General features: G+C 26.3%; 1 protein-coding gene across 1 annotated transcript; it reads right to left on the reverse strand.

Moving 5' to 3' along the window:
- Positions 1 to 9,601: 9,601 nt before the first annotated feature.
- Positions 9,602 to 18,049, reverse strand: LOC131176623 (protein STRICTOSIDINE SYNTHASE-LIKE 2-like). The gene is made up of 3 exons (XM_058141684.1): positions 17,561 to 18,049; positions 11,863 to 12,129; positions 9,602 to 10,202 (listed from the first exon to the last, which is right to left on the reverse strand). The coding sequence occupies exons 1-3, from the start codon at positions 17,869 to 17,871 to the stop codon at positions 9,641 to 9,643; spliced, it is 1,140 nt and encodes a 379-aa protein (XP_057997667.1). The 5' UTR covers positions 17,872 to 18,049; the 3' UTR covers positions 9,602 to 9,640.
- Between the last annotated feature and the right edge of the window lie 1,771 nt (positions 18,050 to 19,820).

Genomic DNA, 19,820 nt, shown 5'->3' on the forward strand with positions numbered 1-19,820 from the left:
TCTGCATATAGACTAGACATACACTTTAGTGTTTGCTTGTGTGCAAGATTTCAATCATGTCCAAAAGAATCCATCTAAGTGCGATTAAAAGGATCTTTAGATACCTCATTGGCACATACTCAATTGGTTTATGGTATCCAAAATGTGAATCATTTAATCTTGTTGGTTATAGTGATTTTGATTTTCTTTGGAAGTAGATTGGATAGAAAAAGTACTTGGTACTTGTCAATTTCTTGATCTTGCACTAGTTTCTTGTACGATGAAACAAACTTGATAGCTTTATCTGGTGAGGCGAGAATATATAGTTCTTTGGTAGTTGTGTTGCTCAAATTTTATGGATGAAACAACAATTGGAAGATTTTGGTTTAAAATATAATCTTGTTCCAATTAGGTGTGACAACACAAGTGCCATAAACTTGATCAAAAATCCAGTCCAACATTCAAGAACAAAACATATTGAGATCAGACATCATTTTATTAGAGATCATGTCCAAAATGGAAATATCAAAATAGAATTTGTTGCCTCTGAAGATCAACTTGCTAATATTTTTACAAAACCACTTAATGAGGAAACCTTTTGTAAAATTAGAAGGGAAATTGGCATGAGTGAACCACTTACTTGAAATTTAAGTCATAGTAATTTAATATATTTGCATTTTATCCAATGTGTGAGTAATTTGCTGTGATATAAGTTTGCTAAGAAAACTCTAAAGAACATTAGCTAACTTGTTTGTGTACTCGAGAAATTAGTTTACTAAGTTGTATGCTAATGTTGCGTGACTAAAATTAGTTTGTTGTATCGTGTACTATTCAAATTTCAAACCAAAAAGTGATTGTGCTTGAAACTCTCTGCACTTCAAACAATGCACTTACCTATTCACGTTTGGTATCATATTCTCAGTGCTGTGTCAGACATATAGAAATATATATATGTGCATATAAAGATAGATAGACATATTTGAAAAAAAAAAAAAAGTTCAGATAAAGTACACTAGAATAAAAAAGCGCGGGACTTAAGAAACTTAAACCTCTGCTACACGAAACCGTCACCAATTTTTCCTCTCTCCTCTGCATTGGCTTACGGCACTACATCTCTAAAAAAATTTTTTTCAGCAAATCTAACCCACTCTCATCAGACTGCTCATCTCTCTTATTTCTCCTTCATTTATCACTGCACCGAAAGCCATTTTAGATTTCACCATTCTTTTTAGTTTTTATTTCCCATCGATGGCTTGCACTAAACGCAAAACCCCTACTGCTGCTGCTTTGCCGTCATCCTCATCGACATCGGCGATCTCACTGTCGCGCATTACGAAAGAAATTGAAAGAAAAAGAACTCACTGAACTGAATCAAGCTGGTGCATCCTCAGGCCCATCTAAGGTTGTCGAACCCATTGTATCGGCACGAAAAGAAAAAGAGGAGAAAAATGCGAGGATTGATACCCAGCGCAAAGGGTCTTGCCCAATCTTGGGTTACATTGATAAAGCTGCTTGATTGTAAATTCATCAAATGGGATTACTTTGGTCGAGTAAATTTTCAATTCAAAGAACTTTTGAGTTTCAAGAATGGATGATTGTTTGTGAGTGTACAAATGCGTATTACCTAGGCTAGTTCAAAACTTTTATAAAACTCTAAGAAACGATTGATAGCGAAGACAAATTTGAAGTTGTTTTGAATGATAGTGCGTATGTTGTTTCTGTTGAGATGATTGCTAAGGCTTTGAAATTGCCTAATGATGGAAATAAAATCTCCACTCATAGAGATGTTGCTAGGGTTCCAGGCTTTAACTTGGCTGAGTTTGAAAATGAAGTCTTCCCTGCCAACACTGCCACCAATGAAAAGTCCACTAGCACAAAAGCTTTTCAACATATTAAAATCATTCACAGTATGGTGAACTACATTTTTTGTCCTAAGTCTGGCAGCTATGGCTATTTGAGTTACTTGGATATGTGCATCATGTGGCACATTGTTAACAAAGTAAGGATGAATTTGGCTTATTTGATTTTCAAGAATATGTGTAAAGCTTATGGGATTGGAAAATTGCCTTATGCACATCTCTTGACTGCTTTGTTTAAAGAGCTGAATATAAATGTTTCTATGGAAAGTTCTAGGACAAACTTGATTGTGCTTAGAAATTCACTCACGATATTGATGGAAGAAACGGTTTGAAAAAGGTGGTTCTTCCTCAGCTAAGGTTGGTTCAGATTCTACAAATGAATTTATGAGTGAGCTTCAAGGGCTAAAAACTGCTATTAATGAGCAATTTAGTACAACCCATCAGTCTATTGATCTGCTGAGAAGATTTGTGGATGTGGTTGACTACAAAGTGAGTCACTTGCTTACTCAAAATGAGGAATTAAAGAAAATGATTATAGGTCTTCAGCAGGCAAAGGAAACTGGTTTCTCAACCAAAGTTGAGACTGCTGTACCTGCAAATGGTGCCTCTTCTCCTGCTACTCAAGTCTCTGCTCATGGTACTGATAGGGGTGAAGGTACTAAGCTTGGTGAGTCTCCAGCTGCTGTGGCACATGAAAGTGGACAAGTGGTTGAATCTGAGATTAAACCTACAGATGAAGCCCCTGTTGAACATGCTAGTGAACAGGTTGTTGAACCTGAAGTTGGTCCTGCAACTGATGTCCCTATTGAGCATGATAGTGAAAAGGTTGTAGAACCTGAAAGTGAGCTAGGCTGTTGAACCTCGAGTGAACCAGTGCGGAACCTCTTTGCCTCTACACAGCAAAAGGAAGCCTCTGTAAAGGATCACCAAGAGAGTGCTCCATCTCAACTATTTGCAACTACTGCACCTCCAGCCAAGAAAGGTAGAAAAAGATCTAAGTCTACCATGTCAAATCCATACTAGTCCCTAGCTGCAGCCCTTCAACCACCATCTGATGAAGATGAAGCACAGAAGCATGACCAGTTGGCTGACCAAGGTTCTCAGCCACCTGCTGCTAAACCCACCAGGAAAAAGATGGTGCCTTCCAAAGCCACTCGTAGGAGCAAAAGACTTAATGATTAGCACAAATTTTGGATTTTTAGTTTCCTATCTGCATTTTTAGTTTACTAGTCTGTTTGCTACTATTGTTGACTGCCTTTTTAGTTTGCTACTGTTTACCTTACTGTGTTTAAGTTTGGGCTAACTTGATTCTCTTGTGGTTATTTTATCCTATTTCCTTTTGGATGATGACAAAAGGGGAGAATAGGATGGATATGTGTTTATACTTGTGTTTATACTTTGACAAATGGAAGTATGTTTATGTGCATAGGATGGATATGTGTTTATACTTTGACAAATGGAAGTATGTTTATGTGCATAGGATGGATATGTGTTTATACTTGTGTTTATACTTTGACAAATGGAAGTATGTTTATGTGCATATTATTTTTGAGAATATTGTGAATATCTTATGAACATGCTTTATAGCATAAACTCAGGGGGAGCTTTTGTATAGCTGATAATTGTCTTGGAAATTATGTGCATATATTTAGGGGGAGCATTTTTCTGCATACTAACTTGCTTGGATATACATAATCTTATGCTCATTTTTATTATTATTTCTTGATTGATGATTCAATTTAGTTTTGTCATCATCAAAAAGGGGGAGATTATTAACCCCGTGTAGCTCAAAATGAGCATTGATTTTGATGATAACAAAACTCAAATAGAATCTATCTAACCCAACTTTAAAGTGATGTGTAGATTCTTTCTATTCTTTATAAAAGAACCTTTGAAGTTGCACCTAAGGAGAAAGAATACTCAAAGGCATCTCAAGATAAATCCAAGATGAGAAAGAATAAGATTATGTAAGCCAGGACTCAAAGTAAATGTATGAAAGTCATAGAGTTAGAAATTGAGTCTTAAGTCTTGTGTAAAATGAATAGATGAAAATTTAGTCGAATGGAGCTCAAAAATGAAACTTTATCTTCTAATTGTTTTATAATCATGACCTTGGATACCACTATTGGAACATATTTTTTTAAGGTCTAAATCAGATTTTTTTTTAAATATTACAAGTTGAGACATGCAGCTGTTGACTTAGTTTACTAACTGGTTTGCTAAAATATTAGTTTGCTAATATGTTTGCTAAAACATTAGTTTACTAACTAGTTTACTACTGTTGCCTAAATTTCATTAGTTTGCTAAATGATCAGAGTTACTCAACTTCGCACAAAAAGACAAAATAACGGCCACTTTTGTCTTGAGCAGTGTGTATAACGTTCCAAAAAGGTTTCAAATGGTCTAAAATGATTTGAGACTATAAATACACATTTTTTACTGCATTTTATTTTTGATGAAAGTTTACATTTGAACTCCAATTTTGATTTTTCATTTATTGCTTTCTTTCAAGAGCTTTAAAGTCTTTGAGCTATCATTGGCAAATCAACTCATCTCTTCTTTATAGTTTGATTTGTACTGAGTAAGAGTGAGTGTTAAAACATTTAGTTGCATTTAAGAGAGGTTGTACAAGCACCTATTGAAGCTTGAGAGTGTGAGTGCTTGAGATAGCAATTATCAAGGGTTCAAGCTACCTTGGTAAAAGTTTGGTGTTGAAAAAGTGTAAAGGGTTTTTGGTCTCTTGTCTTTAAAAGAGCAAATAGTGGAGAGAAGACTCAAAGAGGGTTCTTTGAGAGAGTGAATATAGACTAATTAAGCCGAACCACTATAAAAATCATTGTGTTTAATCTCTCTAACCTTGACCTCCTTACTTTTGTGCAATTTAATTTTTATACATGATATTGAATGTTGATTGAATAGATTGAGTTGATATAATTGAGGATATATTGAGTAAATTAAAAAATTAGTTGAATATTTTGTGATGTATGTTCTGTTAAAAATTGCTATAAATATTGATTAAAGCTTGAATTGCAATTTAGGGACACATTATTGAAACACATATCTCTTTCATCATATATAAAAGAGCACCTAGTTGAACAAAGCCATAATTACATAATTTTTCATTAGGCTACAAGCAAGAGCCGAAAAATTGTTAAAGTCCAATTCACTCCCCTCTTGGACTATTTTGGGACAACAGTTTATGCTCACTAAAAGGATTGTGATATTGTTTTATATCTCACTATAGATGCTTGACTAGGTTATTACCTGTCTCTCTCATTTGTTGAGAAGCCAATGGAGTTAGTTGTGTTTTGATTACCATGGTACGTGCACAGGCTTAGATTCTCCTCTTATTAGAGGTTAGATCTAAGTTTTATGTTATGGTCCTTTCGGAAGATTCATTATTGTGATGTGTCTTTGCACGATGATTCGACCTCCCCGACCATAGGGAGTTAGAATCCGATTCGACCTCCCCGACCATAGGGAGTTAGAATCACCCCGAAGATAGCCCTTTCGGAATCCGATTCGACCTCCCCGACCATAGGGAGTTAGAATCACCCCGAAGATGGCCCTTTCGGATTAGTCTTGCATATTTAGTGAGATAAAGAATGGTTTTGAGATAAAGAATGGCTTTTGAGATAAAGAATGGCTTTTGAGATAAAGAATGGTTTTGAGATAAAGAATGACTTTTGAGATAAAGAATGGTTTTGAGATAAAGAATAGTTTTGAATAGTAAAGAATTGTGATTTCAATTATGATTTATGTATAATTGATTTTGTTGGAATTACCTTAAATGGTTAGTTATGATTTGATAAATTGAATTTCGTGATCAAAGTCATTTCATACAAATGATTTATGTTATTGGCAATGAATAATTTAATTTTTGGAATTTGATGAGTATTCAGATTTCGAAATTATTTCTTTGTAATTTTGCTAAGGTATATTGAACTATGTTTTAAGTTATAGTTATGCACCAGAGTTTACCACTCGATAGCTTTGTATCTTTGTCATGAGTTAAAAGAGTACATAGCAATTGAGTAAGCTTCTTTGAAGACACATTCAGATCAACTCCAGGTATATCATAGGTATACCTATGTACATAGGTTTTGATATATGCATGTAATAATATGTATGTAAATTATTTGAGCAGTTGTATAAAAACTCTTGTAAAATATTTTGGTATGTAATTAAATGTAAATTATTGTAAATGTAAATTTGAGATTTCATTTACTTGAATAGTTTTGTAATATAAATTTTGAGTCTTGTAATCAATGAAATGTTTCTTTATGATGATAATTAGTTTGAAAATGAATTGATTGTTTATTGAGATTTGAATTATGAATTGAAATGAAGTTATTGGAGTTGTATTTGAGAAAACATATTGGGAGCATTTTCTTTTGCAAAATTGAAGAACTGTTTTCTCAAAATACAGATAGTTTCTGAAATTTTAAAAAATTTATAACACGATTTTGTCGATGATTTAAATGATTTAAATTTCACGAAAATTATTTTAAAATCCCTTGTAGTATATCTAATGGGTTATCGATATGCGAAATGCGGTAATTCATTAGGTGTACTACGGGATCATGTTACATCTTACGGGGAGTAGGGTGTGACATGGGTGAGGTTAATTGACTCGAATTTGATGGAGGAAAATATAGAAGGAGAGAGAGAGACAAAGGAAAAAGAGAAATGGAGAGGGAAAGATAGGGAGACAGGAGAGGGAGGGGAAAGATGGAGCAAAAAGGAGAAGGAAAGAGAAATAGAGAAGAAGAATATTATTATTTTTAGTATTTTCTCATTAGAATAAGGTTCAATTTGGCCTTTCTATTTATTGAGAGGTTCAATTTAGTATATTTTTAACTTTTGATTCAATTTAATCCATAAGATTTGATTTATGCTAAAATTAGTCCAATTAACAAAAAATATTACTTTTTAATATTAAAATTAATATAAATTTTTTTTTAATATTTTAATTATACAAATTAAACAATATAAAAATAATATTTTAATATCATTTTTAAAATATTTAATTATTTTGTTTAAATAATATTAAAAAATGACTTTTGTTAATATTAAAATATTATTTTTATATTGTATAATTAATTAATTAATTTGTTTATATATCAAATAATTTATTTAAATAAATGATTTAATATTTAATTATTTTTTAATATTAAAATATTATTTTTATATTGTATAATTAATTAATAAAAATAAAGATATTATTTTTATTATTCAATATTATTAATTGGAATAGTAATAGTTTTTAATTTTAATTAATTATATGAAAATATAAAAATATTTTTTTATATTTTCAGTTTAATTAATAATATTGAATAATAAAAATAATATTTTTATTTTTATTAATTAATTATACAATATAAAAATAATATTTTAATATTAAAAAATAATTAAATAATTACACTTTTTTGTTAATTGGACTAATTTGAACATAAATCAAAACTTATAGATTAAATTGGACCAAAAATTAAAAATGGATTAAATTGAACCCCTCAACAAGTACAGGGGCAATTTAAACCTTATTCCTTTTCTCATTTGATAATAGCAATTTTTAATTATTCTGACTAAATTTAGTGGTAGAAGATATATTATTCACTTAGCTAATTTCCGTTTGAATCCCGACTCTCCCCAACATCCGACTAAAAAAAAAAAGGCAGCTATTTGAGTCCAATTTGAACAGAAGTATCAATATAGATAAAATGAAATCTAAAGAATGCAATTATTTTATATTGAAAATATAAAAATGAATCAATAATTTTTGGCAAAAATGAAATACAAGTTGTAGTTTACTATGATTTTCTTTATGCATAATAATTTTTAAATAAAGAAGTGCCACATGTAATTTTAAAAACTGTCACAAGCAAAAAAAAAAAAAAGAAATTAAAAAGTTTTATGCTAACCACGTAATACCACTTTGATTAAAAGAAAAGTTTTATTTTTATTTTATTTTATTTTTTAATAGGAGATTGACAAAGTGAGACTCAAATCTGGCTTTCTAACGTGAATAATATTCCTTCAGCCATATAATTAAGTCAAGCTAAGTTTTACTCTCATATGTTAAAAGCATAGAATCACAGGATACTGACATTTAAAAAAAAATAAATAAAGTTTTCCCAATAAGCAAAAGGGTACAGATTATATAAGAGCCCTTAACCTATGAATTGCATATCTTCTACAAATCATAAACACCAAGGAAAGGCATCAATACTGATCCAATCCACAGCTTCCCATCCTTCTCTTCAACTTCACTTATAAACCTCAATGTCTTTTCATCACAATCTTCTAAAACTTCAAACCTTCCCATTCTCACTTAGCTTTATAGCAGTTGCATGTGGTCTCCCTCCTATTAACAGTGAGTGCAGTTGCTTAAAGCTAAGAGGAAATTTTAACAGTGTCTTTGAAAAAAGTCCTCTTTTGGAATGCAAAGCTACCCAATACTCCCCTTTTGAATTTCTTCTAATATTGCCTAAGAAGGGTGGAATGGCCTAGATGTATGTAGATTAAAGGGATATCAACAAGGCCATACTAAATGATGACTTCCCCTTACCTCACATAGATGTGTTAATAGGCATTGCAGCTTGTTAAGCCATGTATTCCTTCATGGAGGCTAAAGCACAAAGTTTGAAGCAGTAACCTTAATCTCTAAAATGCAAAGTTTTAAGAATTTCAGTTCAATTTGATTTTTCAAAGTTTTTTTGTTTAAAAATTGAATCGAGCCAAATAAACCAAACTTTTATATATTCAAAACCAAAATAAATTATCTAATAAATTGAACATAAATTTTGAATTAAGGCAGTTTAGTTCAAAATTTTAATTTAAATCAAATAATGCTCTCTCTCTCTCTCTCTCTCTCTCTCTCTACATATATATATATATATATATATATATATAAGGGATATGCTCCTTGCTCATGCCTCATAGAGGTAATGGGGATTTCCCATCACATTCAAGGTCAATCACTATGAAGAATGATAGGATAAGCGTTATTCGGTTTAAATTAAAAAACTAAATTAAATCAAAATTATTCAATTTTTCCATATTCAGTTAATTTGGTTTTAGGTTTTATTCAAGTTGGTTCAATTACTTGTTTAGATTGATCAATCTAATTCAAACATTGATTTAGTTTGATTTTCTCATAAAAAAAATTAATTTAATCAATTTTGTTAGTTTTCAAATCGAAATGCTCACCCCTAAGAAATGGGGATTCCTTGGTCAAATGTCATTCCATATCTATATTCATGTTGGTATGATAATGATTATAAAATTTGGATATAAATGATAATGACGGTAAAAGTATTACAGTGGTGCCTACAGGTAATACTAAAACATGGTATAAATTATAAAATTTATTAAATCATAAGATTAACAACTTTAAGAATAACATATACCATTTAAAATAAATTAGATATTAGATTGTTGGGAAGGGTAGTCTTGAATCCCAAGAGGATTAGTTTTCTGTGGATTGTAAAAGAGATATGGAGAGACACTCTAATAAATTCATAAACAAAAATAAATTAGATATCTTTATAGGAGAGAGAGAAAACACCTTTCTAGCTTGTCTTTTACTTGCATGTAAATGTAGATAGACATATGTCTAGCATCGCTTGGTTCAGTAGCTAATGGTATATCACTCACTTGATAAGTGCCAAGTTCAAGTTCCCACTCATTCAATCCTCGGTCCTATACATAAAAAAGGGTAGATAGACATATAGATATGTCATTGGCAACAATTTTTTCCTCAACTGAAATTCATGATACTAAATTTTCTCTAAATTCACGTCTCATAAGTTATATCTGCCAGCAAAAGGCAAATTGATAGAGCCTATCCATAATTTGCCATCTTTTTCCATTCCTTCACTTATGGACTTGAATCCATTTTTATCTTCAAACACTTCCAATATGTCACCATTTTCACTCAACCTAATAGCCATGCCACTCCCTCTATACTCAGCCAAAATTGAATAAGCTTTCATCAAATCAAAAGGAAGCTTAATCAAAGCATTGCCTATCCATGTATGTGAAAGGATCCATTCCAAAACCTTTTCTCTTTTTGAATTCAAACCAACCCAATATCCTCCTCTGGGACTCCTCTTTATGTTGTCTGGGAACCCTGGCAATTGTGCAAAGACTTCAAGAGTTCCAATTTTACATGTTTTTATCCAATATCTTAGGATTCTACATGTGGTGGTCTCTGCAAGTAAAATGAAGTTTCCATCTTTGCTTAATGCCACTCCATTTGGAAATGAAAGGTTCTCAACAAGTACTTTCACTTGTCTGTCCTCTGGGTCATATCTCATTAGCCTTCCTGATTTATCACCACTTAATATCACATATATATAATCCCTGCAAAAATTGAGACTAGCTTTATGTTAATATAAAGAGAGAGAATTATTTATATATATATATATATATATAATAAGTTTTCATTTTCATTTGTACCCCTCTCTTTGTTAATTCAAGCAACTGTTAATTAATATGGGTAATTTATAACTAAATCCTTAAGGTTTAGCAAATTTTATAAGTTAGTCTATAGTTTGTTTCTTTAGTAACAATTTGGCCCTTATATTTAAATTCTGTGAATTACTTTTCAAATTCAAACAATTTAATCTTTGAAATTTATTTTATTAGTAAAATAGTCTTTACATTTAAATTTTTATCTTTACATTTAAATTTTTATTTAAGTAATTTTTTCTTTTATATTTAAATAATTATGCAAAATTATTTTAAATAATTTTATATAATTATTAAATATAAAATAAACAATTGTTTAGATATAAAATTTAGATGTAGAGACTATTTTACTAATAAAAATAACTTAAGGACTATGTTGTTAACAAAACAAAATGTCAGAGACTAAATTTTTTTAAATAAAAAAATGGCCAACGGAATTAATCATCAATTTAGGTGGTATGAACTACTTTATTAATAGAATTAATCATAAATTATTCAATTTGAGAATCAAATTGTTAAAAAAATATACGTTGAATTTCGCTATATCTCATAGGTTTAATTGTAAATTATCCAATTAATATTAGTGGTATAAAAAGATGAAACCGTTGAATTATAAAAAAAAATAAAATTTGAACAGGAAATGTAAGATTTAATTTTAAGAATTGGCGCTCAAATTAGCTTGAAGGCTCTCAAGTATCATTTGTTACATTTTGATGCCTTGATAAAACAAATCATGTTCCTGTTTGGAACTATAATTTTGTAAAAATTATTTTAATTAATTTTAATGTTTAAAATGAGAAATTTTAATTTTTTTAATTTAAAAAAATTATTTAAAAATAAATAAAATTATATTTTTTTTTTTGAAAATTTTTTTTTCATGTAAATGATTGATCTAAATGAACCCATATCACTCCAGTATGCAATTTGGGTTTGCTTTAAATAAATTGATGGTTGTATTGTAAACTTTCTGGTAGGAAGGCACTTAAACTAAGTCATGATTCCATTCTGGTTTGAAACTAAATTGATCTAACTCAAATCGAAATTAATTTAAAATTAAATTAATTTAAATTGGATTGAAATCCTACAGTTCAATCTGATTTTTGGTTAAAATTGATTTTAAAAAATCTTTTGAAAAAAATTAATAATTAGATTTAATTTAAATTAAAATTGAACGAAAAATAAAATCAAGTAAATCTTGCATTTTAATTTGTCCTAAAAATCTTATTTGGACCCAAAACTAATTCGAATCGATTCAATAACCACCCAAAGATGACTTGGGCCTAGCCACTGGCCAAGTTAGAGCTGATTTTATAAATTGAGTTGAAACGTTGATCAATGCAAATTTAATTTGTGATGATTGTGATGTAAATTTCAAATATTACTTGCAATACATGTTTATATTTATTTTACAAATATTTTTAGATAATAAATATCATTTTAATAAATCAATTTAATCAAAACTTTTAAAAATATAAATAAATAAATAATTAAATAAATAGATAGCAATGAATAAAATAATTAGAAAAGACAAGGTAGGATAGGTTTTATATACCTCCTCTGGTACAGTGAACTGCTATCGGTAAAATATACGGTCCCACTTGATTGGTCAATGTCGAGGCCATTGGTGAACCTAAAAGGTACCTCGTCGGCAAGTGTCGCAATTGTTGTGGCCAACCCGCCTTCAGGGCCCACCATTAATAGTCCCATGTAAGCATCAGCAATGTACAGATCACCGCTTAATTCCTCGACACACAAACCTAATGGGCGCCCACAAATAGGCTCCACCTGATAGTGATCGTACGATCGCTCGCAGCCGGCTCTATTAATCACAGTGTCATTATTAATTAATTAAGGATTAACTAAAACGGTAATTTATGAGGAAAATTTTCTTACTAAAATATAGATGTATAAATTATTATTTTCAAACATAGAAGTATATAATTTTTTTATATTTTTGAAAATATAAATTTTATTATGTAATGTTTTTAAAATATTTATACATAACATAAAATAATGATATAATTTTTAATAATATAAAGTAATAAAAATTAAAATAGCAAAACACATAAATTTATTTTCTTGCTTTTCCTTTTCCTACCCTAAAAAGGAGGTAAAATTTTAATTGTTATATTGCCACATAGCCTGCGATAAGGAGAAACTGACCAATCAAAATAATGGTAAATTACTTACTAATTAAATTAATAAAAAATTTTATACTTATTATCTTTTACATAGCAATTAATAAAAAATCTCCATCTATGAAATTACTTAACAATTTTTGTTAATGGATTTCTCTTTCTTAATTAAATTAAATTGTACACATTTTAATAGGAAATTTATCAGCTACTTCTTAATTAATTTCCTTTCCTTCTTTAATTATAAATTAGCTTTTACCTGTAATAATAAGAAATTATTTAAGTAATTTATAGCTTAATCAATAAAAAGTATTTTATTCAATTTTTTTTTTATGCAAATGTGATTATGTAAATTTTTTTTTAATTTTTTAAATATTGAATAAAATTGAATATATTAAAGTGGAAGAATATATTAAAAAATTTTATAATTATATGCAAATGTGATTATATAAATGGAAGTGTTTTATTCAATTTTTTATATCCTTCAAAAAAATAAAATAAAAAAACCCAATTAATCCACAATTCTCATCGAATAAATTCAAAACCAAAAAATTAAATTAAATCAACAAGTTCAGGAGATGATCATTAAATGAAATCATCGTGCCAAAATTTTAATATATTCTTCCACTTTATTTTCTATCCAATTCAACTTTATCATTATTATCAATTATTTGATATACAGTTGTACTAAAATTTCTAACCATTTAGTAAAATTGAATGGTTCTAATTACACTCTCTTTATTCACTATCACTAAATCTTTTTAATACTCAGTGATTATCAAAATGAAATTATAGAAGAATTAGTGAATAAGGTAAAGTTGAATTTTCAATTGTTATAATAAAACAAGTTAAAAAATAGGTTCAAAATTTGATTGCTGAAAATTGGATAATATTTTAATAATTTTTAGAAATTTGACTAATTTTAACAAGATTTAAATGGTTAGATTATATTGCCAAAATATAAAAAGATTTGAATTTTTTTGGTAATTAGACCAATTTTAAATCAGGTGTCCAATAAAATTGATGATTAATTAAGTACTAAATTAAAAAATAAGGGATCAAAATGTAACAAAATGATTAAAGTACATATTTAGTTAAAATTCAAGGAGCATTTAATTTAGTACTAAAAGATTAAAAAATATAGTAATTTATTCACCTTGAAATAATAATGATCAAAGTGTGGTCTTCTTGTAATTTAAATTTATTTAGGTAGCTTCATATAACTCGTGTTAATGAGTAGCATTTAACTAAATTATATAAAAACTTGACTATGTTTTGACTCTTGCATAATTGAGATGGCGAGGGCTGGGAAAAATTATATTTGTTATTGTGTAGCTCTAGACATCTCATGTTTTTTGAATAAAAAGTTCAAATAAGTCCCTTAACTTTTTGAAAAGTTCAAATAAATTTATTTTTAACTTTTTGATTAAATTAGTCCCAAACTTTTCTTTTAAGATCAAATTAGTCCTAATTTAATAAAATATTATATTAGTTTTTAATAACAAAAATATTATTTTCTTTAATTTTTAAATATTAAAAATTAATTATTATTTTTAATGAAAATAAAAATAGAAAATAAGAACATCAAGAACCCTAACCAACTAAACCCAGAAATCCAAACTCAAAAATACTTTAATCTAACAATTTAAACTGAACAATTCAATAACACCAACAATTCTAACTCAATCATGTAAACTCAACAACTCAACAACATTAAGAACTCAGCAATATAAACCCGGAACTCAAGAACACTAAGAACTCGGCTGCAAAGGTTTATGAAGGTTCTTCATTTGTTCTTCACATTTTCATTATTCTTCATTGTTTTTTTTAATCGTTTTTTTAATCAAAAGGGATTAGTTGTTGATCTATTTTTTTAATTAAATTTATTTCATTGATCAATCCAATTTGATTTGAACAACTATGATAAAAATATTTAAGACAAGGTATTAATTAATACTAGTTAATGCAAATATATTAAAAAAATAATTCTAATAATACTATTCTTTTGCAACATAACATGCTTATTTATTTTTATATTTAATTATTTCCATTGAAACATTTATAGATTTGTCTCGAATTAAATTTTATCTTCTATTCACAAATAAAAATAGATAAATACTTTTAATAATTATGAATTCATTTAATTTTTGGCTGAATATTATTATAATTTTGTTTTATTGAATATACCATGAATTTCAAAATAAAAGAAGATTATTTTGTAAAATTATGGGAATAGTTTTTTATAAGAATTTTACGTAGATTACTATACATTTAAATTAACTGATAGTGGATGCATATCAATTAAATAAAAATTATAAGTCGATAAGCAAATATAAGAGAAAATTAAATTTATTATAAAAAATTTTATAATTAAAAAATAAATTTATAAATTTAATTTTTTTTTTATAATACATAATTTTTATTGTATAATTTTTTTTTTATTAATTCATATACTATCATGTATAACTTATACAAGTAAAACGAAAAACACATTTTTCTCACTTTTTTTAATAAGCACATTTTTCTCACCCTTTAAATGGTTTATAATTATTAAATATCATTATCATTATTACTCATATCATTAAGTACACAACTTTTATAGTATTTATTTTGATTTTTTTTATGATACTTAAGCCAAGGCAAATTTAAAATGTAAAAGTTATATTATAAATAAGAGTTATATAATTTTAATTAAAATAATTTTATTTATTTTATAAAATTAATATTAAGTGAAATTCTATATGTTTTGTATATTTAGATAAATTTTAATTTTATTTAAATTTTTAATTAAGAGAATTTATTTATTATTGTAAAATTAATATCAATATTAACTAATAGAGTTAAATTTGTCTTAATTGAAATAAAATAATAGTATTTATTAATCATTTCAATTAAATTAATTTTAACTTTTTATAAATAAAAATAATTTTAAAAATAAAAAATTATTATGCTGAATACAGTAATTAAAATTGTTTTGTATGAATATTTTATTATTTTATATTTTTTTATCATATTAGATTTATTAATTTGTTAAGTGATAATTATTAATAAAATAAATTTTATTTTATAAAATAAAATTATTATAAATTTTAAAATTATTTTTTTTTAAAATTTTTAATGAAAGAATACACATACGTAACACATTTCTTCATCATCTTAATAATAATAATAATAATAATAATAATAATAATAATAATAATAATAATAATAATAATAATAATAATAATAATAATAATAATAATAAGAACCTCGTTTGCATTGTGCCAATGAAAATAAACAATATATTAATATTTCACAAATAAACCACATTTTTAGTTAAAAAAATATACAAAGCAAAAACTTTATTATAGTTCTAAAATATTTTATTTGTTGTATAAGTTTAATAACTAAAATTTTAATTTTATAATTACAAGTAAAAATGTTAAATAAAAAATGTGAAATTTTAACTAAATAGAGAAAATAAATAATTAGTATTATTAGAAATATTTATAATTTAAAATTTTATTATAGATCTAATAAGTGATTTTGAGTAACATTTACAGCAATAAAAAAATGAAGACAAGTTTCGAAAATTTTTAGGTCTAAATAGATAATAAAATTGCATTAAATAACTAATTTAAGTAGAAGATTATTAAGTGTATTTATACATATATATTCTTATTAAAAATATAAATCTCATCTTTTTAAAATTAAAAATAATTGATGTTTTTAATTTAATGAAATATTAAATATTATTTTTTAATATTCCTAATAATGATTTTATTTAACAATAATTTTTAAAATTATATTTAATTATAATTAAAACTGTTCAATAAAATATTTATAATTAAAAGAATAATTTATAAAAAATTATCTTTTTTAATTTAAAAATTAAGAAAATATTTTAATTAAAATTAATAAAATAAGATGATATAAACATAAAATAATTTTTATATTTAATTATTAATTTAATATTTATTTTTATTAAATATTTTTATTTTAAATTATTATATAAATAATTAATTATTAAAAATTAACATCTAACTGCTACAATTAATGAAGACACTGACAATTACTAAAACAAGAGCTAACACTGTGGACAAATTATATGAGCAGCCATTCCTTAAAAAGCGGTTTTGTTTTCTCGAATTCGCCTACTACCAGAAAAAGAAAAAACAAACGCCCGCAAATTCAGCATATCTCATCCACACCGCATAAAACAATTCCTTATTAAAAAATTAATATATTTGTTCCAATTACACAGAATTTGTGCTTAAATTCTCCTCCAACTTTTTATTTACTTAAAAAAATAAAAAAAACCCCGTCTTTAGCAATATGAAGCTCTTCAATAAATAATATGTGATTTATATTTTTTACTTTTTTTAAAGGAAAGGAGTATTTGACTTTAGGATTTTATCTAAATTGATAACCCTAACAACTCTTAAAATATGTATATATATAAAAATTCTTAGTTATTTATCATCACTCGATATATAAATATATAAAACTTATATATTTAGTAGGAAAAATATATATATATATATAATTTCATTTCTCAATTTAAAATAAATAATTTAGAAGAAATTCTTAAATAGATTGTCTGACATGACTGATAAATTCATTTCATATTATCTATATTTATTTATAATTATATAAAAAAATATAAATAAACTCATATAATTATTTATAATTATTCAGTAACTTAATATTTAGAGATTAAAATAACGTTTTTACCGGTTAATAAGATGATGTCAATAGACATTTAATTTTAGCAAATATTAAAAAATTGAACGGAAGTAATTTAATTAAGTTTAATTTTCGGGTTTAAACTAATTTTATTAATTTAGCCTATAGATATCATACAGATTGATTCCTTTATTTCATTTTCAAATTAAAATCCGAAACTAAGAGTAGGATGAGAACTATCACCTATTTGTATATAATTATTAAAATAGAAAATTATATGAGTATAATAGGTAGCAATCAAAAGAGTCCTAATCCAAGACGTATACAACTAGAAGGAACTGATAAGATAATATTCCCATTGAAGCAAAACTCCAGCTCAGAATTACTTTTAAAAGAACCCAAACAAAAAAAATATATATATATATATATGTGTGTGTGTGTAAGCATTACCTGTGAAGAGAAGTAACAGCAAAATCAATCCACTGTCGTCGATGTTCCTCCCATTTGATGATCCGGCCATCGGCGATGCTGGCGTAGGGTCCCTGGCCATGCTTGCCGAACGCAAAACTTTCAGGTCCGGTTGCAGAACTTCCTAGATGAAGAAGCTCCCGCTGCTGATTAAGCTTGTCAATATTATCACCAGAAAAACTTTGTATATAAGATGGTTTATCCGAGAACTTGGTACGATTAATGGCGATTATGGCAGATATTATGAGTACGATTGTTGCTGCGAAAAATAATGGGTTTGAGGTGATCGCCATGAGAGGGATAAATTATTTTAAAAAAAGGACTAAAAGGAAGAAGAAAGAAAGAAGTAATAATGTTTGGTGTGAAATGAAATTGAAGCAGATACAACAGAAAGCAAAGTTTGGTGCGAAATGAAAATGAAGAATATACAACAGAGATGCGTGTCGTTTTATACATTTATTTTGTTTGAATATATATATATATATATATATATATATATATATATATATATATATATATATATATATATAATCAAGAGCCAATAATTAAAAATTAAAGATATGAAATATTTTTTTAATAATTGGACTCAAATATAAAATTTTTATTTAAAAATAATTATAATATTATTATATCAAATTTTATTGATATAAAATAAAGGCTTTTTAGCCAAATAAATTTAAACTTTTATCTCAATTGTTAATTATATTCAAAATTTTTAGTTTAGATAATTTAACCATAACTTTTAAAATTAAAAAATTTTTATTTAAAATTCAAAAATCAATTTAGATATTTTAACTTTTTATATCTATAACATGTCATGTTACATCTTTTATTTTTCTTATTTGATTATTTTTCTCTCTCTCTTTGTGACAACACATAACAATTTAGATATAAAAAGTTAAAATTTTTAAATTAATTTTTAAATTTTAAATATAAATTCTTTAATTTTAAAATTTTTCATTAAATTGTTTAAAATAAAAAATTTTATATATAATCAGAAGTCAATATAAATATTTGCATGGACTTAAAATAAATATTTAATATAAATGTAAAAATAATTTTTGTTTTCTATAGCTGGACCACACAAGTGCACAAGTGAATTTTGTTTACGTGTGCCGCCACTTTACATACCTTCCAAAATCTAAGGTAATTAAGGATAATCACACACTTTTTTTTAAATAACTTTTAATTAAAGTCTTAACGTTTAAAATTTTAAAATTTATAGATTTAATTTGAACAAATTAATATTTAAATTCAAACCCTAAAGATTTTTTTTTTCCTATAATTTCAATTCACTAAATCTTATATGAAAACTTGCAATTTTTTAAAAAGATTTCATCGAGCATAATAAGTTTATAAGTTGAATTTTATATATACTTGATGATAAATAATCTTTTAATAATGTGATATGGTTGAGAGATACTTGTTTATTTTAATTATGAATGAATTGACTAGCCTTATCCATAATATATATTATTTATGAATGATATCTTAGTGGATGGAATAGTGAAGGAGCTAATTAAATGTTGGAGTGATTAAGAGTTTTAAACAAAATAAAAGTAAGATGGAGAATATGCATTAATGGAGGAGAGGTTTTATTGGCAAAAATACAACTAATTCAAGTATTTAGATTTTATCATAAAAGAAAAACGAAATAATAATTGAGAATTTAAAATAAAATGGAGAACTATGATAGGTGTGCTATGCAATCATAGGATCATTGACAAAGTGAAAAATAAGTTTTACAGAATTATGGTCAAGTCAATTATGTTACATGTGGGTAAATATTAGGCATCTAAGATACAATACACACACATGATGAGCATGACATAAATATGGATATTAAAATTGATGTATGTTAACACGATAATAAATAAAATTATAAATGACTACATTCGATAGAGTGTATGTAGGATATAATTGAGATAAAATAAGAAATGGTAGATTAAGATGGTTGGATCATATGCAACATAGAGCATCAAATGTCTTAGTGCGGAGGTGTGATAAGTTAGTGGCGAAAAAAGTGAAGAGAAAATGAGAGATCTAAAATGATGTGAAATGAATTAGTATCAAAATGTTTGTAATTTTTAGATATCTAAATGAAATTCGTTTTAAAATGTAAAAAAAGAATCCATATAACCTAACTCTAAGTAGTTTAAAATTAAAACTTAATTATTGTCAGTTTATAAATGAATAAATTGGTATATTAACCAAATGTTTAATAGAAAATAATACATTAATA

This window comes from Hevea brasiliensis, unplaced genomic scaffold (assembly GCF_030052815.1).
Source record: "Hevea brasiliensis isolate MT/VB/25A 57/8 unplaced genomic scaffold, ASM3005281v1 Scaf191, whole genome shotgun sequence".
Taxonomy (NCBI): domain Eukaryota; kingdom Viridiplantae; phylum Streptophyta; class Magnoliopsida; order Malpighiales; family Euphorbiaceae; genus Hevea; species Hevea brasiliensis.